Source organism: Gouania willdenowi, chromosome 14 (genome assembly GCF_900634775.1).
Source record: "Gouania willdenowi chromosome 14, fGouWil2.1, whole genome shotgun sequence".
NCBI lineage: Eukaryota > Metazoa > Chordata > Actinopteri > Blenniiformes > Gobiesocidae > Gouania > Gouania willdenowi.
The window spans coordinates 3,846,685-3,872,175 of NC_041057.1; the positions used below are offsets into that span (position 1 = coordinate 3,846,685).

Consider the following 25,491-nt stretch of genomic DNA (forward strand, 5'->3'; position numbering starts at 1 on the left):
AGGGATAGGGTTAGGGCTAAAATAAAAGGGTTAGCGGGAAATAAATTAAAACTGACGGAACTTTAAGTCACGTGGTGCACCTATCACGTCACCTAAACTGGCCAATGAGGGGCGCACCGTATGAATAGCCACGGCCTTATTATAATCAAGTTGTCCGAACGCTTGGAGGTTTTTGACGTTATTTAAAGTTTATTTAAAGTACTTTTAAATAACGCCCCGGGCAGACATTTTTGTATTGGGTTGGGTCACGGTCAGTGCTCAAGTTCCGGTGTTGTTCCAAAATCTGTGACGTAGCGCTCTTCTTCTCTAGTATAAATCCGCCAAGTGGTTGTAAATGTCGCCACCTGCGGTCACAGATTTATTCGGGTCACAGATTTTAGCGCAACACCTGTTTGAAGAAGAGGAGGAAGGACAACGAGGAGAAGGAAAATAAGGGAAAACGCTGGTTCGTGTGCTTTTTGTTTGTTTTTACCTCTTTAGTTACGCGTTAACGTTTGTGTTGTTCATTGAAGGGTGATAGTAAAACATGGAAACATACAGAAGACAGAGTAAATGTGGCCACGTACTGCTGCACAAGCTGTAATATCACCAAGTTTATCATTGTACCAGTTGTTAGAACTACTATCTTTACCAGAAAGAAAATATATTTATTCCTAATTATTGTTTTACTGGGCTTTATTTACCGGTGAGTAGTTTCTACTGCATTCCACCAGGTGGCAGCACCGTTTGTTTATTATGTATTTATTTATTTATTTTGTTATTGAAATCATAGTACATAGTAAGTCGCATGATCTGCATATTCTCTGTAATTAAATGTTTTATTTCATTCTATAATTTCTCCTACATTTTTTTTTTTTTTTTGTATTCTATTTTATATTGTATTTTACAGCTTTTATTATTCTGTTTTTAATGTAAAGTGTCCTTGGGCTGAAAGGTGATTTTAAATACAATTTATTATTATTATTATTATTATTATTATTATTATTATTATTATTATTATTATTATATCTAAGCGGCTGATAGTGTGGGTCACATTGTTTTATTATTAAAAAAAAAGTTTTGTTTTTGTTATTTTATTATTTTATTCAAAAAGTTACCTCTTTCAGATGTACGTATATGTCTATAACAGGATTTATGCACAATAATGATGCTGATCCCGATGATCGATCAATTTTTTTGATTCGATACTACTTTTACTCCCTCAATTTACATTATAAAAATTACACAATGATGATAACAAATGGTACGAGTCTCCATTTTTAAAAAAAAAGAAACCCATCCATCCATCCATTTTCATACCCGCTTATTCCCGTTTAACAGGGTCACGGGGGTCTGCCGGTGCCAATCTCCGGCTCTCATAGGGCGCTGGGCGGGGGTACACCCTGGACAGGGCGCCAGTCCATCACAGGGCAACACAGACACAGACAACCATTCACTCTCTCATTCACTCCTATGGGCAATTTAGAGACTCCAATTAACCTTACAGTCATGTTTTTGGATTGTGGGAGGAAGCCGGAGTACCCGGAGGAAACCCACGCAGCACGGGGAGAACATGCAAACTAAAAAAGAAACATTTATTGAAATTAACAAAGGTGAGGTAGAACGACAACAAGTTAAAAATATTTAACAAATATTAAAAACAGGTGATGGAGAACAAGTAAAAAATATTTCTGCTCTCTGTAAATAATGTGGATCTAAAAACGCTAAACTTGGCCGATAATATCGGGCGGCCGATGTATCGGTCTATCACTAATGTCAATCAATGCCAACTACAAATCAAACAAAAAAAAAAAAAAAAACAAGAATATGAAAATAAAATGAGGCATTAAATACAATAAAGGTAAAAAATGTACCATTCTAATTTTTATTTTTTTCTGCAAGAATATGAAAAGAAAAGGCATTTAAAGAGGATTTATATATAATTTTTGTGTATTTATTTTGTCATTTCCGCTTGTTCGTTAGTACTGTGGGTTTGTAGAGTCATTTCTTGTGTTTTTCTTGACTTTTTGTATCCTTTTGTGGCCATTTTCTGTCATTTTTCTGTAAGGTTGAACACTGATTCAGGAAAAATATCTGTTCTCTTTCTATTGGATCTAAGTGCTGCATTTGACACTGTAGATCATACAATTTTGATGCACAGATTGCAAACATGGGTTGGACTAAATGGAAAAGTAATGCAATGGTTTAGGTCCTACTTGGAGGAGCACAGTTATTTTACAAGCATTGGAAACTTTGAATCTGACCGATTACCAATGTCCTGTGGGGTTCCTCAGGGCTCTGTTCTTGGACCTCTTCTGTTTAGCATTTATTTGCTTCCTTTAAGACAGATTTTACGGAACTCTAAGGTAAGATTGTGCTATATGTTATCGATTACGATATAACCTCAAAAAACATTATCACCGGTAAGAATATGTCAACCCACGATAGAAATGATAAATTCCCATTAATGACGTATGTAAATATGGGCAGTGTCAGAAATTAGCGAGGGCCACATGCCATTTGGTCTCAATTTAGCCAAGAATCCCCCCAAAAACCTTGTACCACTGGCCAAAATTTCCCCCAAGATTTTTGTCAATAACTTATTCTCTGGAGTGCTCTTTACGGGAGCCCCACGGTGCACACTGCCACCGCCCCCAACACCGCCCCCAACACCCCCCACCCTTCACACATCGTGTGAAGTATTAAACTAACGTCACTATTCATCCTTCCCATCTTGTAAAATGCAATATTTTTTTAAATTATATTTCACATGTTCACAAGACAAAGCTGGCCCCATGAGACAGTAAAGTAACTATTGTTACTACAGTTTTAGCTGAGTTTTCTAGGATTACGGTGAGGTATAGAATGTGTGATTTTTCGGAGACCTGCCATTGAGCTACATGGCTAAAATTTTTGGTTGGTGATGTGGAAAAAGGATCTAAACCAATTAACCTGTGGTGTTCCAAAAAATGCACTGCGTTAGTGATGCACTCCATGGGTCAGGTGGTAGAGGGGGCAAGAGGTTGGGGGTTAAATCCCAGTCTATACTGGTCTATGTGTCGAAGTGTCCTTGGGCAAGACACTGGACCCTAAATTGCTCCCAATGGTTGACCAGCACCTTGCATGGCAGCTCAGTCCCATTAGTGTGTGAATGAGTTGATACTGTAAAGCGCTTTGAGATTACTTCAGTGTGGGGATAAATGTGATGATGCGTTAATATTTATCTTATTATATTTACTAAAAACCATGAAGAGAATAATGTACTTTCAAACATGAAACGGTGCAAAGCGGTTTGTAACGAGAACCATGTGTTGTCCATCTTTGTCACACCACCCCTCCACCCTCATCCACCCCCCCATTTCCCATCTGTGCCCTTCAGGCCCTGCTTTAGTCGCCTCCCACTTCCCTCTTCCTTCTAAACGCGTCTGTTTTTATTTTCCAACCCGCGATCTTTGCACAGGAAACTGTACACATTGGGAGCATTCAGGAAGGCTGAGGGCGGCTTTCCCACTTGCCCTGAGTTTGGAAAAAATGGAAAAGGAAATTTAAAAAAAGAAGTGAATAAAGAAAGGCCGTAGAAAGGGAAGTAAGTCAACTTCCCACTTCTCACATAATCCCAACGTTGGAATCAAATCTCTGCCACATCACAACACTCGACTCCATCTGTGTACACTGGAGGGAAAGTTTTAGTGTGTTGCACATGAGGGCGTCAGTGCAGTGTCTGCTGATGCTTGGGACGTCTGCAGAGGAACCAGGGAAAAGGAGAGACTGGAATGAAGGAAAAGAGGAGGAGATAGAGAGAGAGAGAGAGAGACGGGCTGGGGGTGAAAAAACAACAGGAAACCGAGCGGTCCTTAACGCTGCTTCTGCAAATCCTCCACAGATAAGCAGCCGAGCGCCACGTCCTTCAACTGACAAACTTTTCTTTACCCATGTGTAGAATGGAACAACAGTGTTAAAGGAATTTTAGCTCGAGCCGTGACGTCACTTGGTTTCATACTCCGACCGTGGAGCGGATGCAGACTTTTGGAAAGCGTTTGCTGGGAATTCACTTTGACCCGCAGACCCGACCTTTCTCGGGGTCATATGGAGCAGTCGCTGTGCTCTCTAGAAATCCTCAGTTTGGGTCATCGGGACGACTAACTGGAACCACATGAAGAATAAAGGGACTAAGCAGAAGCCCAAAAAGAAGGGAAGTGAGAATGCGTTTGGCTGGGACTTGACAGAACTTCTCCAGAACTCGGGACAAGATGGTAAAACCTTCTTCTTTACATCCATGGAGCATTCCTCTGTATTCAACCAAACAATCTCAACCAATCACCCATTTTAACCTAAAAGAACAAGGATTTAGATTTTTAATTCATTTTGTTATTTTAAAAGCATGTTTTTGTGAGTAACATCAGAAACTTTAAATGGAATCTGGTTGAAAGGCTCACTTATGTAATATCACTCTGCACATGATGGGGCCGTTATGACAGTCATTCATTCATCCATTCATTGGCTGGATTAAGTGTTCATCTGTAATTTAGGGTGTGGTCTCGCCCTTTTTTCTACTCAGTTTCCTCTGTTGAATACGGCTGATCCCGTGAGGCGTTCAGGTTCTGACGAACGACCAGAATCCCTCTTTTTCTTCCCTTATTCTGTCCTGAAAGTCGTCTCATGGGACTTTTTGACATGTTTTACTTTTTCTTTGAACATGTGGAGGTGCATATGAATGTCTGAGTTCCTGTGTTCAGGATAACTTTACCAAAGACCTGTTAGAGCGGGCACAGTGCAAGGCGGGGCGACAGGAAGTGAGGGAGGAGGAGGTAGAGGATGTAGCCCTATCCCTGTGTCATGCACGCAGCACACATATTGTTCTTAAACTGTTGGTCTATTTATAAAAAAAAATGACTCAAAGCAAGTAGTGAGCAGGAGTTGATGTCCGGATCAAGTTATGCTAGTTAGCTAGTTAGCATGGACCAACCTGTTAAATGCGTTCTCTTTGGGATAAATGGATGAGTTTTCTGATCACTTTTACATAGAAAATATAGAATATCTAAAAAAAAAGGTTAAAGTTGCTTGCGAAAATATATATATTTTTAAAATAATAAATTAAAAGACATGTGGTCAAAAAAATATTGAAATTGTCACTCAAAAGTTTGTTTTCATCTCCAGTGTAAAAAACACTATTGACATTTTTAAAGAAGTTTCCCACATTGCATTGTGGGACGTGGAGTCCCATAGACCAGAGGTTCTCAAACTTTTTAGACTCAAGTTCCTCCTTTCCCTTATTTCTGAACCCATGTACCCCCTTTGTCCGACTGCAACATTTTGCTTAGAAAACTAGTTAAAAACATCTATAGTTCATAATGAAGGAATGAACCAGTGATTAAACACATTTTAAAGAATCTCATTTTGTAAATAACTGAAAAGAAACATTAAGTGCAGTGGTTCCCAATCTTTTTTGGATCGTGACCCCATTTTGATATCAAGAATTTCTGGTGACCCCAAAAACATTTTTTTTTCTAGAATTAGTTTTTCATCATGTTTGAGCTCAGATATATATATATATATATATATATATATATATATATATATATATATATATATATATATATATATTTTTTTTTTTTTTTTTTTTTACTGCATTTTAGTGGAACTAGATTTATATTTCACAAAGTGAAAGTATAGAAATACAGATTGTTTTACTTTTTATAAAGAAAACAAAAAGAACAATAGTTTAAAATTTACATTTATGAAAATCTATTTACATTTTTCAAAAATTTCAGGTGACCCCACATGTGGTCCGGACCCCAAGGTTGAAAAACACTGATTTAGTGGCTCCTGAACAGATTTATTTCTATAATTTGTATCATTTCCTGTGGTGAGATGACAACTAAAGTGTCAAGACTGACACTTCAGTTGTTCATTTTCCACTCTCTCTCTCTATATCTCTCTCTAGTACCCCCTGTAGTGCCGTCACGGGGGTACACGTACCCCCATATGAGAAACACTGCCGGAGATGGATGCATAAAAGTGTTTTTACTTAATTCTTATGTTAAAGTTTTATTTATTCTGACAACTGTTCTTCAGGAAATATACTTTGATCTCCTGATATGTTTTGACTGTCAACTGCCAGTCTTCCTCAGCGGCGTCTGCTGGTCGCTTTGATGTTTCAAAGCAGACTTTAACATATTATTCAAAAAGAAGACAAAATAACTGAAATTATTACTTCATTCTTATTGTGATTTTTTTTTTTTGTGTGTTCACACTCAAAAACTCGGTGACTTCCGACACATTTCAGAAGTTTTTATTGAAAGTTGTGGCAAAGCAATCGCCGGTGTTTATTTTGGGGTTTAGACGGGAAGATCCAAATCTGACCAAAATGGAATGTCTGGTGGAGTGAGGAGATATCACTGGAACCAAAATGGAGTCAAGACAATCACTGTCTTCCTTTTCTAGCAAAAAAAACACAATAAATCAGAGTGAAAATGAAGTAAAAACACTTCTGTGCGTCCATCTACAGGACTCCACATCCCACAATGCAATGCACCAAACTTTTCCCACAATGTCAATAATAGTGTTTATAGGGGAGTTCAAAACAAACTTACGAGCAGTAAATCATCTTTTAACTGAAGACTCTGTGTTTATCTGGTGTTTAAAAAACAAAGTTATTGTTCCAGCAGCTTTAATGAAAGAAGAAAAATCCCTGTCATATTATTTTTTTACTTCATCATTTATTTAAGAAACAACCTTTAAAGCCGTGCCAATGCCCAACTTTGTAACTTCATTAGTTTAGTGAATATGTTTTTGAACAGCACATTTTAGGTTTAACATCATGTAAAAATACTAAGAAATAATAAGACTGTAAAGTCGAGCAAAAAAAATACACTTGGCGAAATAATTTTGGAAATTTTCTCAGAGTTGTTTATTCTCCAAAATCTGACCACAGACGTGCAATTAAATGTTTAATTAAAAAAACTCAGAGAAAAAGCAGTTTGTTAATAAAACATGCTGTCAGATGTTTTCAGTGAATAATTTTTTAACATTTAACTGGAATCACCAAAACATTTTGATGTATTTTAGTTTATACAAAGCCAATCATTTACCAAAGCAGAGTTTGGTCCATCTTCGATCTATACTCACGTATCCTGTTTGGGCTGTGGACCATCTTGTACAGCAGAGCACACCTTGGGCAGAACACCAGTTCATTTTTGGAAGAATAATCACTAACACTTGCACACATGAACCATTGAAGAACACCAATCTACAAAACTTTGATTGTATGTTTTCAGACGAACATTAGACGAGAGGAACATAAAATAAACGTTTAAAAAACAGCACAGAAAGATGACCTCATTTACCATTACACTGCGTCTACCTGATCTTTTAAATGACCTTTTTTCCCAAAATAAAAATCAAGAGAGGAAAACAGAAAGTATAAATTATGATATAGTAAAACCTAAACCAATACAATACAAATGAAGAAACAAATTATATATATTTAGTTATTTTTTTGGGTATATTTGTAAAAAAGTAAACGTACTTGACTTGTAAAACGCTTTTATTGCCACCAGAGTCTTCACAAAGTGCGTTACAATATTAGTTCGTTCACACTCACCAGTAAAACAGAGCCAGTCGACCGCTGGCAGCAACCTAGGGTTCAGTGTCTTGCCCAAGGACACGTCGGGAATTGAACACTCAACCTCTCGATCAGAAGACGATTAAGTGATTGATCTTATTTCCTGCTGAATATTCAAATTTTCGCTTTAATTAAGCAAAAGCAAATTTGATCTGATTATCCGATTAATCGATGGAATAATTGATCTTCAGTGTTGTTCTGTTTGGAGTTTGCATGTTCTGCTTCCTCTGACAGTACAAAAAACACGTGTTACTGTTAGGTTGACTGGAGTGTCTAAATTACACACCACAACAATCACAACACAAATAAGAAGGAATAAGCACGTAGAGACGAAGAATTAATCAATCAGAGACAGACTAACATTCAATTTTGACTTGAACACAACTAAGCTCGTTAAGTGTGGGACTGTTAAGTGTGTAATTTTCACACTAGTGTTGTAGCGCAGGAAACCGGTCTCGAGACCACATTTAGGCGGTCTTGGTCTTCTCTCAAATCAGAGATCACTGTCTTTGATCATTAACGTGTTAAAGGATCATAGGGCAGACTCCACAGTGACACCACATGGTGGTCAGTGTTACTGCAGTCATCAGCCAATCCACCACAGGGGCATCAGCTGTTGAGCACCACAGCACAGCTGATACTGTGACGAGAGGATGGACACCCGGCCAAACCCTGACCAGACCCGACAGCCCCGGGCGGGTCGGCATCAGACGGATGTTTCGAACTGGTAATCGTGTTCGGTCACATGGTATCGTTTGCACGCAGCGTTCTTCTCTTCCTGCTGCAGCTGCTGTAGTCCTAAAGAATGCAGAAAACTGAAACAGTGGCCACCTTTACATGGGAGCTTTAGTTCCTCTTTAAAGCAGAATAAAAGTTAATTCCTCTTTAACCTGACCTTGTAAACACATAATTCCTAATGCTAATTTAATTCCAAATGAAAGGTGGCTGGTTTATTCCGTTCACTTCAGAATTAGATAATTCCTCTTTCTTGTAAACACTTCACTTGGTTGAAGCCACTTTAAGTTAATTCATATTGTTTAGCGCGTGCACGACTTGCGGCAATGACGCGCTGGTGACGACATAATCAATGATGGCGGCGGCCCGGACTCCAGCCTAGACTATTTAATAATAAATAAATAATGGAAAGTGTGGATGGATGGAGGCATAAACATGCAGACTTTCACACGGACTTGTTAAACACACATGGACCTTGGTAAACAGAACAGGCTTCACCGGAAGGCTGGCACTAGGACCCAGAGGCGGAGTAAATGCATTCACAGGCTGTAATATCATCAGTTTATCATTTTACCTGTTGATAGAGCTACTATCTTCACCCGGGAGCAACTATTTATTCCTGGTGGTTGTTTTCCAGAGTTTACTGGGCTTTTTACCGGTGATTAGTTTCAATCTCCTTCTGCTCCGCGGTCCAAACTGAAACCGTGTGTTATTGTTGAGCTGTTGCTTCAAAACTACTTCAAAATAAAGGTGAAAACAGTTCTCATGTGTGGTGTTCAGTGTTACAGCTGACAATAAAAGGTCTGTTGTGTGTTTTTCCTGATAGACGTGGTACATCACGTTCTCCCTCTGTCCAATCAGAGCCTTCCCAACCCCCAGACCTAAAGCGGAATTAACTAAAGCTGAATAAACCGGTTTTCCATGTAAACCTCGTTCGGGAATGACCATTTCCATGTAAACACGAAGCAGAACACTTTAATTCTGAATGATTTAAATCGAAATAAATAATTCTGAATTAAAAAACATCATGTAACCGTGGCCAGTGAGAACAGGATTCACAGTGGAGGGATGATGGAGCAGAGGAGGACAATGAGAAAGGGATACACTGTTGAAACATTTCTTTTTTCTGCACAATAACATGGATTATGTAAATAGATCTGTGGGTCTCTTGCGTGCACTGCACCCATTTATGTTTGACGTTCGCTTGTTACCCGTGCGCTGATCTGATGTTGACATTAACAGTGGTTTGCTAATAAAATCAGTTTTTACCACTAAAACAAACGTAAATATGTCGGACTCGGACGAGAAAATGCGTCCTGATCCGAACTCCAACTGTGACACAGTTATTTATTTACTTGCCGTTCATGTGACTGTTTACTGTAAGACCACATGCCTCTGTGGAACCAAGCAGTAGTTTAGTCCACTGTGCTTGTTTTCTTTCACTCTCCAAGCCGTTTTCTTCTCATTCTTCTTTATTTCCGGTAGTGGGACGCCTCTCCAAGCCGTTGAGAACGCGCACCAGTGTCATTTGAAGTTGAGTTCTGCAGAACTGCGCGGGAAATTTGCATCCAGAACAGCAGAACAAAATGTATCACAATCTGTTGGAGAAACGCGTGTGAACTCATTCTCTTTGGTTGTGAGCGCTTCATCAACCATTAACATTCTGCCTTATGATATTTTAACAAGGACAAGCATGTGGAACTACTGTATTCTAGATTAATTCATGTTGTCATTTGACTTCAAACATTTAGCGTTAGCTCACTAATTGGAAATCTTTTCCAGTTCCTTATGTATCCGACTCCTGCAAACGCTGGGACATCAGGCCATGCTATTTCTACCTGTGAACGTTTATATTTGGCCTCATTCACCTGATAAATACACACCTTATTCTCAGATATTCAAATCAATTCTGCACTTATCAGTGGATTTTAAATACGTACGAGGATTTACTTGTTTTAAGAAGTTAATTGAAAAAATGTTGTGCTTTGAAAGAGTTGCAGACGCTTTGTTTTTGTCTGTCAAATGTATTTAAAAAGAAAACTAAACTAAAATAAAGGGAGAATTCTCCTCAACTGTCCAACCAAGTCATGGTTTTTAAAATGGGTTTTTATGGTGTCGGTCTTGGTCTTGTCTCCCAAAAATTCTTGGTCTTGGTGCATTCTGGTCTCAAGCAAGTCTTGGTTTTGGATAGTAAAACACTTTTTCACACTGAGTATCAATTTAAAATTATGTATATTATGTAACTCTTCATTAGAAAACGTTCATCAGTGTCTACTATCACAGAAAAAAACAGTATTAAAATCAACATTTCCTTTGTTTTTCATTTGATTTTGAGAGAAACCTCCCACATTTGGTTAAAATGTTCATTAAAGCAATGGATTTCAGGGATTTCCCCCCTTTTTCCACAAATGTTTTGGTATTTGGTGCCAACAATATGTTTGATTTCTTAAAATCTGTCTCGAGCCGACATTCAAAACACTGGACTTTTAAACTCATGAAGCCAACGCGTCGTTTAAAGAGTGGTGTGGGTCACCGGTCACATTTCAAAAGCCATTTTCTATTAGAGGAAATGTCGTAAGTAATACCCATTACAAGGACTGGGTGTGTCAACTTTCCTCTGAAACAAACAAACCATTTTTTAACTTCCTGTCAAAGTCCACCTACAATCACCGGCTCCAAGGAGCCAAAAACAGCCGCGTTGGAACACAACGCGTAGCGTGAAGCTAACTTTACAAGCATTGTTACTAATGAGATGTTCCCCTCACAGTCGTTTCCTCCTGTTTTTCCAAATATTGCTATAGTCACATTAAAGAAATGAAAAACTTTAAAGGAAACACATTTCTCTATTAAAGTCCCTCAGGTCCTGAAGAAATGTGCAGAGTTCATTGAGAAACATGGAATTGTTGACGGGATCTACAGACTATCAGGGGTCACCTCCAATATCCAGCGCCTCAGGTACGTCTGTAATGCCTTAAATAAATAAAATAACCATATCAAGTCTGAATATGTCCTGAACTGGATGATTCACTTGTTTACCATCTTTCTTGCTGCTTTCTTCAACAACAACATGTGCTTCATGGAAAGTCTAACACATGCTGCAGCAGTTGCTGAACAATCCATTCATTCAGCTAGCTCTCTCTGTGTATGTGTGTGTGTGTGTGTGTGTGTGTCTGTGTGTGAGAGTAGGCAGGAATTCTGCTCCGAGGCTTGCCCTGACCTCACAAAGGAAGTGTACCTCCAGGACATCCACTGTGTGGGTTCCTTGTGTAAGCTGTACTTCAGGGAGCTTCCCAATCCTCTGCTCACATATGAGCTGTACAGTAAATTCACAGTGAGTACATCTGAAGTTTGGAGAAGGTAATAAATGAATATATAATAAAGATTATTAATGATAATGCTTTAACAAAAGCGCTCACAGAGCTCAAACCTTCACCAAGCTCCAAATCTCTTGTTCGTCAGATATTGTCAGTTATCTGGATCAATACTCCTGATCATGGTACCATGATTATTCACACTTTAAAGGCCTGGAAGACATTTTTATCCCCATTGATAACCATACAGTAGGTCACATTGTATGGACGCAGCCATTTTTTTTTTTTTTTTTAGAAAAATGATGATGAAATGTGCAATCCGGATGATGGATGAAATTTGGTGGCACGGTCATGAAATTCCTGGAAAAGTTACGGAATATATTATGGAAATATAACCTATTTTATTTTAATGTTTCAAATATGTCAAACCCCAAAGATGTTAAGTATTATCTCAAAGTGAAAGTGATGCATAATTGAGCGGGAATCAAGAGATCTCACAAATTCACGCAAATTCTCCGCCTCATTTTATAAAATTGTGATCACTTCAGCTGGCGTACGCTAAAAACCAGGAAATGCATATGCAAAAAAAAAAAAAAAAAGATCTTAGAACTTTGGAACTAAGTCCTGGAAATCTGGTAAAATATTTTGGAAAAGTTTTGAAAAATCATTGTGAAAAAAGTGTGGGAATTCTGTAATTGGGAAACCAACCTAAAGTTTGGCCAATTTCAAACTGAGACGTACATTTAAAAAAAAAATTCAGAGATAGGGATTTTTGAAACTGATCCACAATCAGAATATTGATTGATGCAGATTCTGAAATGTAACAGAAACTTCCATAGCAGGGGTGCGCAAATTCTTTTCATTGAAGGGCATAAAAGTTAATTACAGTTGAGGGCCAGGGGCCAAAACTGAAGATTCATGTTCCAGTGCATGAAATGAAATATTCCAATAACATAACTGTGCAAAAAAACCACTTAAAGTTTTGAGTTATTGTGTTTCATGGCATAAAACTATAAAACATCTTAATGTCTTCAAAGATATTTAGTGAAATACAAATTCAACAAAATGGGACACAACATACCCCATCCATACGATCAAACACTACATTTTCCCTGACCTGAAAAATCTTTAAAAACTCTGGAAAATAATGTAATTGTACCTCAGCTTGAATAGTAATAGTAATAATAATAATAAATGTGTTGTATATAACGAATTTCAAAGAAAACTCAAAGAAGCTTTACAGTAAGCTTTAGACTTTTTTCTTATAAATCACTGTACTGTATTTGCTATTTTTAATATTTTAAAAAATATTTAAGAAAAAAAAAGTTTCAGATTTGGGCAGCGGGCCAAAACTGATCGCTTGGACAGCCATGTTAAGGTCTATCTTTGGTTATAATTCTAATAAAATCTGTTTAGTCATTTTGAGGTAATTCTGCTAAAAGACAAACAAACAAATGTACTGTATAAATAAACACCAGTAAAGAGTATTACAATAATAGTACTGAATATTTAATACAATTTTTAGGTTTTCACACAAATTACACACCACCTTTGTCTTAAATTTGAATTGAAAATGCTGACATTTTTTTTTAATCAAAAGCTGGCGGAGCAAAAACCATCCCAGAAACCAAACTATTCCCAGTGACGTAGATTTGTGCCCGTGTCTGACATTGTGTGTTTGTTGACGAGACGTTTGCGTACTTTAGCAGCCAAACAGAATCTTTTTTTTCCAAACTTAAACTACAGGTCTGTGCTGTGAAATGTGAAGAAGGAAAGTTCTGCCCCATACGTGGATGTTTCTCTGTTGAAAAAACATTGTTTTTTTAGGTAAAGATTGGAGTTTTCTTTCATGATGACATGCTGTTTCCACTTAGCGTACATCTGACTTCAAGCTGTGGTTTTGAATGTGAAACATCTGCTTGTTTTTTAAATCTCTTATCTGTTTTGTTACACGTCGTGCTGTTTTTTTAGTCCTCAGTCACGTCAGTTGTTTATCTTTTGACTTCTTTTGTGTGCAGGAGGCTGTTTTAGTCCAGGGAGACCATGAGAGACTTTTACACATTCAGAAGGTCATTAAAGAGCTGCCAGTCCCTCACTTCAGGTGAAACACCACATGGATGCATCTCAGAAGCTGCACTGCAAAAACAATCCTAAATTCAATCAAATTAGCTTGTATCAAGCAAAAGAAAAAAAAAAAAAAGCTTGAATCTTTAAAACATGGTCACATTTCTTGGCCCCTAAAGACTAAAATTGGGCTTAAAAATGAGTGACAAATTCTTAAAATCTGTCAATGTTTTTAAAGAGAATAATTGTTATATATGCACACATACATCCACAAAATTTCCTTACAATTCAGTTCAAGCGCAAATTACAACAATTGTCATCTCAAAACGCTGTCAAAATATAGAATTCCTAAGAGAAAAAGAAAAAAACCTCAACAAACCCATTCTTAATATTAGAATTTGTTCAAAGTGATTTGACTCTTAAAATTGTTTCCTGTTCATTTTATCTTATAATAAACTGGTAAATCTAATCTATAAAAAGTTAGTGATGTTTTCTTAAATTATTTACTTAATGATTATTTTTCTGAGCCATTAGTATACTTGATAAGAATAATTTATTTACTTGATATAAGGCTTTTTTTTTACTTCCTTGACATTTCTTTTTTGCAGTGTATTTGACAGTAATCCATCACATGATCTGACAGTATTACCTGTTCCCAGGACACTGGAGTACCTGACTAAACACTTGGCCTACCTCGCCACCTTTAGCTCCCAGACCAACATGCATACCCGTAACCTGGCCCTGGTGTGGGCTCCTAATCTGTTAAGGTGGGTTCACATTCATATACATTATTGTTCTGTGGTTTAAGCGTCTGCCACCAAAAGTGAGTTTAGAAAACTGCCGATAAATAAGGCTTTATGTTTGGTGTTAGGCTGTTCTACACCATCAGCGGAAGGTCACATGATCAACATTCATGTCAGCATTTGAAATAATGAGCGATTTGAGCATTAATACAGGGAAGAACAAAGAGTTTTTATCGTAATTTTGTGTGTTTATCTCATTCTGTGTTTTTTTGTTGTTGTCTTGCTTATTGTGAGGCGTTTTGTGCATTTCTGTTGTCCTTTTGTGTGTTTCTACTGTAAAATATATGTTTTTTGGAGTCATATTGTGTATTTGTGTTGTCATTTTGCATTCTTTTGAGTCATTTTTGTGTATTTCTGATGTCATTTTGCGTGTTCGTGCTGTCGGTTTGTGGAGTTATTTTTCGTGTTTTTATTGTCTTTTTGGTGTACTTTTGTTGTCTTTTTCTATAATTTTGTACAATTTTTTCTGAGTAATTTTGTGTATTTCTGTTATCGTTTTTGTAGTAGTTTTGTGTGTTTTTCTCTTGTGTTTTACTGTATTTTCCTGAAATGTTGCAATGACATATTTTTCTGTCATTTTTTACGGTCTAGCAAAGGTCAGCTGAAAGTGCTTCACCCAAAAACAAGTTTATTTACAGAGTAACAACTATTTGGAATAGTCTGCATTACTATCTACGGACAGGAATACGTACGTTGAGTGGTTCTGATTTTTATCGATTTTTTATCTTATTCAGGAAGATTATTAAATTTGTGTCTTCATTTTTTTATTGGGTATATTATTATTTGTATTTGTAATTTGAAATATCAACTTTAATGTGATTGTTCTGTATTTGTATTTTATTGTTGTCTTTGTGGACCCCAGTAAGAAGAGCTGGTTACTACGGTACCAGCTAATGGGGATCCTTAATAAAAAAATTAAACATATTCTCCTCCTATAGGCTCGAAAGGGAAGATGATTTATTTTTAAAGTCTGCTTCCACAGATCAAAAGACATCGAGACGTCGTCCGGTAACGGCGACATGGCGTTCCAGGAGGTTCGGATACAGCAGTCAGTCGTTGAGTTCATTCTAAACCACACGGAGCAGATCTTCAACGGGGACGTCGCACAAGTTAAACCTAAAGAAGGTGCGTCACTGTCACAGATGTGCTAAACGCTAATTGTTTCACTGCTATCTTTGACTTAAAGTCGCAGTATTATGAAAAAATCACTTTATAACGGTTTTGCTACAGTGATATAATTTCCTTTAGCCTCATTCAGAGGGCCAAAGTGTAAAAAGTTCTGTTTCCTCCCTCCCTTGTTATTCCACATTTTGTAAAAAGTCAGCTCCAAATGGGCCAGTTGGATTTTTCCCCCAATATTACTTCAGAAGGTGGAAACTCCTCCTCCTGACAATCCTGGCTCCTCCTACCCTACATAAGAATGTGAGCTCCTCCCTCGTAAATTACCTCACAGGTAAAACCAACAGCGAAGGCAGGTTGATATCACAGTTAATATATTTACGTTCAGTATATAGGTAAACCGAAGAGCGCTGATAATCAGTTCCACTTTTAGTAGCTGTTATACCACCTTGTATCGCCTTTATGGGATGATCTGACATGTTTGTGAACCAATGCGATGCAGCGGTAGGACAAAACAATGGACTATCATCTTAAATGGACTATTCCTGTGGTCAGAAGTGGTGAGGATGACAAGAAATTGACGTACCAGCTCTCATGTGAGTGTTTGAAACAGCTGACTCAGCTGATAGTTGAGAGTTTACTTCCCTGCGGCGCAGAGCGAGCGCTCTCAATCTCAAATTTAGTAGCCGTTAAGGTACGTTCACACCGAACCCCACTGTAGCGACTGCAGTCCCTTCAATGAGTCACTTGGACATAGTGGTGCTTTTTGGTCGCCCAATCACTTTATCACTCCAGTGACGTGATGACCAGCGTGTCACCGGCTCCAGAGGGAGCGAGAGAGCTGATAACTTCTTCTTCGGTCGAACGTTTACAGCACTTATTATACGGTTTAAATTATCAACTTACGGAGTTACTATATGATGAGTTCACTCAGAATGTAGTCTTATTCAAGGGGTTTAACGCTTTAATTTTGCTCCGGTAAGATGAGGAAGTGTACAGTGAGACGGCTGCAGTGGGAGGGAGGGGCCGCTGCCACTGCTCGACTGACAGCGACGGCCGGGGGAAAAGTTAAAGTTAAAATTTTTCTGCTTTGAGCAATTAGGTCACGCAGGACCTAGTCGCCGAAATTGCGCAAGTCGTGTCGCTTGAGATTGTGTAATGTATATTGATTTTGAATGTAATCTAATCGCTTCAGTCGCGTTCGGTGTGAACGCACCTTTATGCCGCCTTGTATCGCTATTATGGGATGATCCGACCTGTTTGTGACCCAATGTGATGCAGCGGTCGGACAAAACAGTGGGGAAAGAGGCTAAAACTCCAGAAAACAGGCGAGTTTGGGAAAATAAACCTCAAATACTCTATTGTTGGGGTTCTTAGAACAAATGGAGATGTGTAAAAAATAGCATAATACTGTACCTTTAAGCAGTTAAACTTCTCCAGGTGTGAACACGACGTGTGGGGAGAAGTACGCCACACTTCCCCTCAGCGCACAGAGCGTGCCGATGAAACTGATGAGCCTGGAGGAAGCCCAGGCTCGATCCTTAAGTCCCAACCATCCGGTGCATAGGGAACGTCAGCGGGAGAACAGCCTGCCGAACACCAGCACTGCCACGCTCTATCACACCGTCATCGACATATCGGACAGCAAGTGAGTTCACCTTCAGAAAGATCTTGATTCAAAGTGTTTTCACCTGAAAAATGTCTTCTGTCGTTCAGGAGAAAGTTGTCAGGGAAATCAAAGAAATGGAAGTCTATCTTTAATCTGGGAAAGTCTGTGGATTCAAAGGGAAAACTGAGCCGGAACGGCAGCGTGTTCATAAGAGCACAGGGAACAGCAGGTAAAGAAATGTGTGATGACAAGACAAGTGCACGGCTGACATCATTTAATGAAAAGATCAAAGGACTTCTTGTGTTTTTTCACATTTTTATCATCTTTATTGTCAATGGGCAAAGAAACTCTTTGATTAGGCCAGTGGTTCCCAAACTGGGGGGCAAGGCGTCATTAGCGCATGAAAAATTAATGTTTTTTTCTTTGCATTTGATTAATAAAAAGCTGCATTACTGTTTTTAAATATGTATGTACAATAATAGTCAAACACTCAGGATTCCCGTGGATCCTTAAAAAGTCTTAAAAGGCATTAAATTCATGAATCTAAAAATAAGGCCTTAATTGTCCTTAAAATGTCTTCAATCAATGTTTCAAAACTCTTAAATTTGAACACATCATAAGAATGATTTTATGATTGTAATTACTCTCACATTTCAAAATAAATGGTAACATTCATAGTTTTTTTTTGTTAAATGTGTAAGCAACGAAATTTTTTTTGTGTATTTTACTGTACATTTGTGTGTTTACTTTAGGGGGCGCCAGTTGCACGTCTGCGCTAGACACTAGAAAACCAACTTTTACCCACTATAACCCTAACATTATGTGATTGATGTGGCGGTGTTTTCACCCCAATTATGTTTTCTGTGGAGTTGGTCTTAAATTTAATTTCAAATGGCAATAAAAAAGTCTTAAAAAGTCTTGAATTTAATTTGACTAAAGCTGTAGGAACCTTGACTTTTTATTTTTTATCGTGATGGGCATTATTAAGAGTTTTTCATTCTTCAAAGGGGAGCTCAGCGGAAAAGGTTTGGGAACCACTGGCTTAGATCATTTATTTACACATGATTTGATTATTTTTTACAAGTTAAATGAGTTTAAAAGTGGAAAATAATATGGATCCTGTAATTATGGAACATATTGTACTAAGTTGTCTTTTATTGAAATAATATTGCAATCTTTTCTGCTTTTTATGTAAATGTCTCCCCTTGCCCCCACCTGCAAATATGGATATATCTATATTCTTTATACTTTTTATATTTTGTTTTTCTATTTCCACAATTTGTTTATTGAATTTTTCATTAATAGAATAAACAACAACGAACAACAAGAATTCACGAAACCCCTCCCTCTCTCCTACCCTCAACCATACAAGATTATCGGCAAAAAGAAAGAAAAACAATAATAATAATTAAAATAATAATAATAAAATAAAATCACTAAAAAAGTAAGTGATCATAGATAGGAAAGAATATACAGAAAATGAATAAATAAATTGAATAAAATAAAAAATGAAATAAAAAATTAATTTATTAATTTTTTTAAAAAACCTTAAAAAGAGGTAAAATAGCGAATTGCAGGCCTTCTTGATTCTATTTCTATATTATTGTATTGTTTTTTATGTTCATTGCACTATTTTTAGGGGTTTATTTTGTGTTTTTTGTGTTGCCTTCTGATGTCTTTCTTATTGTACTTTATCTGATGTGAGCTGTCATGACAGTACATTTTCTCACTACGGGATCAATAAAAATACTCTACTCTTTTAAAAAAAACAGAAAAAGCGTCTCTTCGCCCGTCCAGAAGCATGGAGTCCTTGTGCTCCTTACCGACAGGTGCATTTAATCATTTTTATTCCTAACTTGAGTTATTTTCATCTAGAGTTTAAATAAGATCCATATATCTCACTGTCTGATGTCATTTTTTCTTCACAGACGATGACAGAACAGTAAACAAAGGCCCGTCTAGTGGATGCAGCAGCATTTTTACTCCAGATGTGAAATCCAGAACTCTTGGATCCGACTCCCTCTTTGACCTGGGAGAACACGAACAGAACTGGGAGATTAAATCCATCAAACCCGGGGGGGCAACATGTGCCTGGAGCTCAGGTATCAACCAAACGGGAGCGCCGGGAGATTCTGCTCCGCCTCGTAAATCGTTGCCAGAGCAGCTCAAGGTGTTCAAAGGCGATGACGACGGCGGCTACAAACCCACCTCGCCAAAAAACAGGAGGATGCTCTACTCAGGCTCCTCCCACAACAGCTCCTCCAGGCCGTCTTTTCCAGGAAGCTTCTTCCCACTGGAGTCGTCGCCGAGGCATCAGCGACGAGCCGTCAACATATCAGAGCCTTTCGCCGTGTCGGTGCCTTTACGGGTATCGGCCGTCATCAGCTCCAACAGCACGCCATGCGGGGCCCTCGCCAAGGACAAAGCTGCGACTCTGAGGCCCCCCAAGGAGAGCGCAGAACAAGGCAGCACCTTCCCTCAGACGGAAGCCAAGAAGCAGGAAGCAGCAGAGAGGAAAGACGGCGATGATCTGACCCTGAGGGCGACCCTGCAGGGTGAGGATGTCACACTTACGGGTCATTCCATGTGCTTTCAACTAGGGCTGGGCAAGTATAGTAATACAGCTCCACCTACTCTCTCAGCATATACACACATACAGTATCTACTCCACATCCTATCTGGGGGACATGCCAGCTCCTCAAATTTGGAAAAAAAGTTTCTGTGTTTGGGTCTGGAACATGTTTGGGTCTTCAGTAAACTACTTAACATATGTCTCAGCTCCCTGTAATTTAATCAGCTTAGAGCTATGAACATAGACTGTTCACATCACTAATGATTAGTCACAGATGTGCATTGGTTCTTGGGTGACACGCTCTGGAAATCCAAAAAAAAACCCTTTTTTTTTACTCTTTTCATTGGCTCATAACTGCATGTGGGAATGTAAGAAACATCTGATTTCTGTTTTAATGTAGTGTCAAGATTACTCTTTTTTTGGGAAATAAAACTATTATTCTTCATGTGATTTCATCATTTTTATTAGAGTAATGTTTAGAGCTGTGTACCATGGACTATTTACTTAATGGATTAGATTTTGATTAATAAGGTTTTGAATCAATTAATCATGATATGATTTTCATTCAGTGTTCTTCTTTTAAATTTGACTTAGATATTTATAAGATGGTTCTAAACTTCTGATTTAAGTTAGGCTGGCTTTAGGAGTGTACATTGCCATGAATCTGACGATACGATGCACGATTTGTATGTCACAATACAATATATCCCGATACTAAACAATACGATGATATGTACCGCAATATCAATAGTTACAAATGTCACATTTACAAGTATAAAATGCCGTGAAATAACAAATTATTTCATTTTTTTAAACTTGCAAGAACAAGTAAATGGTAACTAACTGTAATTTAAGCACAAAAATATAATAAAACAAGGTGGTATGTTTTTATCAAACTGTCGCATTACATTTTTTTTTAAAAAAAGTTAAACTTTTGCTTCTACAACAGATTCTGATTCTGCTAAGTTCTTAAATTCTTTAATAAAAAAAAGTAACCACATACTGTACATGTATCAAAGTGCCCAGTATGTTTGATAAAAAATAAAGCTAAAATGCATTGAGCAGTAATGTAGTTTAACAAGGTCTGATGGTGCGTTCACTGACACCTAGTGACCGGGAGTTTACGTGCTATGCAGATTTTATTGTTTTTTTTCTTTAAAAAATAGGATTTAAAAAATATATATTTTGGACCTTTTTTGAATCAATACGATGGTGAAATATTACTATATACCTGCATGGCCAAATCGATTTTTTTTTTTACACCCCTAGGTGAGCTTCATCTGTCATGTTTGCATTGAATTGAATGCACTCTGGCGTTGAGCAGGTGCAGTAGTCGACTTTGCTAACGCTATACTATAGCGTCAGACTGCTGGGGTTAACTATCGATTTCAGCACCTATAAATTGATTTTGGAAAATTTCAATGAAATCAATTCAAGATCGATTAAATCGATTTTTCCACTCAGCTTTAGTGATGGTATAAATTTCAGAATTGTTTCAGACAGAAGTGCGTGGGCCATTCGTTGAAATGACATGGAATGCGTTTAATATAACCATCATGCTGATTTTTTTTTAATGAAAATATGTCACTTTTCTCCTCAGAAACAAGCAAAGAAGAGTTTCACAAAGGTCACAGAAGCAAGGCCACGTCTGAGCCGGAGCCGCTGTTGCTTCCTCAGGCCAAAGAAAGCAAAGATTCAGCTCCATCTTCTGGGAAAGAACTGCAAAGCAACATCAACGACACTCAACTGGTAAATGTTTCTTCATTGGATTTAGCAAAGGCTAGAATACGCCTTATGTGCAGTTAAGAATTGTATTTATGCAATACAATATGCTGAGGGTATGTGGGGACAATATACACAAATGTTTACTGCAGGTCTCAGAATTCAGCTTTGAATGAAATGTCATTAATTGTTGCCTGGTTTTTTTTTTTTTTTAACTTTTCAGATAATTATAAATTCTAATAGAAATCCCACAAAAAATTAAATTCAAGAAGTTTGGAAGGAATACGAAGACCTGCATAATACACAGAATAACTCAATAAAACAACAGCAAAATGAAACAAAACATATACAAAATGACTCCCAAGGCACACAAAATGACAACAAATTTACACAAGAAAACAGAAATAGAGAAAATGACAGAGAAATACAAACAATGGCAACAATAACACATAAAGTAATAACAAACACCCAAAACAATCCCCAAATGACTACAAAAATACACAAAATGACAACAAAAATACAGAAAATGACTCCGCACAAATGGAAAGAAAAGAAAACAAGAACATACAGTACATACACAAAATGAGAACAAAAATATAGAATATATAAACGACAAATACACAAAACGTCTTGAAAAGCATACACAAATGAGATGGAAAAACTACACAAAATGACTCTAAAAAAGACTAACTAAAAACAAAAATACACAAAATCAAGAAAAATACACAAAGAAAAACAACAAACCTACAACAACAACAAAAACACAGTGACGTCAAAAACACGTTAATGCTCAGATTAGTCATTATTTTAAATGCTGACATGAATGTTGATCATTTGGTCCTCGGATCAGAGAATCATATTTTTTTTGGCCCCCGCTGTGGTATAAGAGGCCCATTCTGACCACAGAAAGAGTCCATTTAAGATGATAATCCATTGTTTAGTCCGACCGCTGCATTGCCTTGGGTCACAAACACGTCAGATCATCCCATAAAGGCAATACAAGGCTGTATAACTGCTACTAAAAGTGGAACTGATTGTGAGCGCTCTTTGGTTTATCTATACAAAGAAATGCAATTCCTGGGACAAAGTTATACTTTGCGTCGTCATAAAAAGTTACGTAGCATCATGACTTTCACTAATGTTTCCCTTTTTGTTATTTTTCAGAAATGGGGATGGTCTGCCTGCGAGAAGCTGCAGATCACTGAGCCTGAGGTTGACATGCTGAACGAAACATTTAAGAGCGTCTTCACCTTGAACTCTTTTAATCCAGGCTCGAGGTTAACCATGGACGTGAAGTCTAAGAGGAGCCGAAGCTCTCCGTCTCTTACTCTGTTGTGCCGTGAGCCACCTTCCAACGGTGCAGTGGTATGCAGTGGGTGTGGTTCCAAGAAGAGACAACCGTCAGAATCAGACATTTTATCTTCTCTAAACAAAAGCTCTGAAGGTGTTTCTGTCATCATGTCTACTGTAGAATTAGAGAAGAAACTGGATCTGAATGTTTTACCCCTGAAGAAAAGTACGAGTCTTCTATCCAAAGAAGATGATCCAGTGGTTCCAACCTTTTCTGGAACAGAAAATCCAGTCCAGACATCTCTGGAACCTAAGATTCCTCACGAGGTCCCTAAAGACGAAGCGTTGAGAAGCAGAATCGCCGAGTTGGAGTCTATCCAGCGTCTGTCGGTGTGTTTGGAAGAGAAACGAAACACCTTGGAGCTACCCAAGCTCGAGGAGGACGAAGGGTGTGGGAGGAACTCCGAGGAGCTGGACTTAGTCGAGGACTGGGAGGATCTGAACTCCACCAAGCAGTGGGTCACCAGCCCACTGCACTCACCAGATGTAGAGCAGATGTTTAACCATTTCTCTAACTTGGGTTTACAAGGAGACGCCACGTCGAGCCTGGACGTCAAACGGCAGAACTCGTCAGAAAGCGTCGCCAAAGCAGAGCCTCAATGGATCCACCAAGCATCAGGAAAGATCGGCTCCACAAAGGCTTCGTCTCAGAGGTTCCACAGACAAATGTCTCATGAGACGGCGATCACAGAGCGAGAGGAGAGCAGCGTCTCAAAGCACAGGCCCTTCTCCCTCAACTTAGACACCAGCCATCGATGCATCCGAGACATTTCCAACCAGCAAAGCCGCAGAAGAGAAAAGACGGCCTGTCCCGAAGCCGGGAACAACGGGCTTCACTCGGACCTGGAGCTGTTCCTCAGCGACTGCCAGGCGCCGCTTCGACGAAACTCAGCCCCGGTCAGCGTAGCGTCGGTGCGCACGGCCTTCATGATCAAAACATGCCAGGCCAAAGCCGTGCCCGTAGTCCCTCCCAAGGTGCAGTACAGTCAGATACCTCACCTCACAGCGAAGGAACCGGAGACGGAAAGACCCAAAATGATCGCGGAGAAAAGCAACTCGGCCTCTCCTCCCTCCGTGTCCAAGCTGAAGGAGGAGCTGGAGAACAAGGAGCCAAAACACCAAAAACACCTAAGTCCTGAGAAACTGAAGTCCAACACCACTTCAGACGTGCCCGTCGTAACCAGGAGACACGCCCCCAGCCTGGAGGTGTTCGTAGACTGTCCCCGAGCCAACAGAACCAACGTCCTGCAGAGACCCTCCTTTAGGAACAGACAGAGACCTCAGAGTCTCATCCTGTTCAGCCCACCGTTCCCCATCATGGATTATCCCACGTCCAACGACGATGGGAAGTTCCTGTCCTCCATCAAAGGCCTGGACGACTCGACAACGGGGAACGTCTTCTCCAGGGAGACGGTGGAGGGCGTGGCATTGCAAAACAAAATGACCATTCCAAAGAGCGGCCAGCGACTGGAGACGTCCACCAGCTGCTTCTACCAGCCACAGAGGAGATCCATGATCTTTGACAGCAGGAGCCAAAGGCAGATTGAATGAGAGGAGGAGAGTGTTTGTAACTTAAATTAATAACGACAAACTGGAAATGATTTAGAAAAGTGAGAGAAAGATGGAGTTTAAACTTATTGGAAGTAAAAGATGTTTGAAGTACTTGAAATCTGACGAATAGAAGCATTGGGAAGCCATGATGTGTGTGTGTGTGTGTGTTTGCATGTATGTGGCCTCATTGTTCACTTTTTCATTTAAAATGAGGGTTTGACTGCAGTCGTTCACATTTACATTTACTGCGGCAGTAAACTCCATATATATATATAGTTGTAGAGCAGACATGGGCAACTGGCAGGCCACAGGCTGCCCTCGGCCCCCAAATTGGCTGAAAAATACAAAACGACTAAAAAATACAGAAAATGACTCCAGAAATACATAAGGCACCTACAAAATGACAGAAAAATAAAAAAATGACAATATAAATAAAAAAAAGTGACAGAAAATATATATAAAAACGACAAAAATTTACAAAATGACTTTGTAAAGCATACAAAAATGAGACAAAAAACACACACAAAAAAAGAAAGTTAATGCTCAGATTGGTCATTATTCCAAATGCTCACATGAATGTTGATAATGTGACCCTTGGATAAGAAAATCACATTTTTGTGGCCCCTGTTGTGATAAAAGTTGCCCATTCCTGTTGTAGAGTATCCCCCCTTTTTGTAAGGAAATACAACTGTAAAGACATCAAAATAAATCCCCATTAAACAAACTTAGCTTTTCAATAAACTCGTCATTAATTGGTAAGAAAAATAATCAACTTCAGGGTTTTTTTTTATTTTATTTTATACTATACTTATTAATGATGAGGGTCACAGGGTGCTGCTGGAGAAACAAAACAGGGCACATTGTTGAAATATGTCATCAGTATTTCTTTAACCTACAGTTAAGATATTTGTTTTATTTTAGTTTTACTAACCTGTGAGCTTTTATGGCCACTTCATAAATCCAAGCGTATAAAAATGACATTTTATATGAAAACAAACATTATTTTTTTCTCTTTAATTCAACCCCCAGAATATTTCTTCACCAACTATTTG

At 38.4% G+C, this 25,491-nt stretch overlaps 1 protein-coding gene across 1 annotated transcript; it reads left to right on the forward strand.

The window, feature by feature from the left end:
* The first annotated feature begins 3,594 nt into the window (after positions 1 to 3,594).
* Positions 3,595 to 24,883, forward strand: arhgap31 (Rho GTPase activating protein 31). The gene is made up of 12 exons (XM_028467442.1): positions 3,595 to 4,232; positions 11,191 to 11,293; positions 11,525 to 11,669; positions 13,668 to 13,750; positions 14,373 to 14,480; positions 15,499 to 15,641; positions 17,076 to 17,283; positions 17,352 to 17,473; positions 19,017 to 19,073; positions 19,173 to 19,799; positions 21,417 to 21,565; positions 22,703 to 24,883. The coding sequence occupies exons 1-12, from the start codon at positions 4,133 to 4,135 to the stop codon at positions 24,437 to 24,439; spliced, it is 3,582 nt and encodes a 1,193-aa protein (XP_028323243.1). The 5' UTR covers positions 3,595 to 4,132; the 3' UTR covers positions 24,440 to 24,883.
* The last annotated feature ends 608 nt before the right edge of the window (positions 24,884 to 25,491 follow it).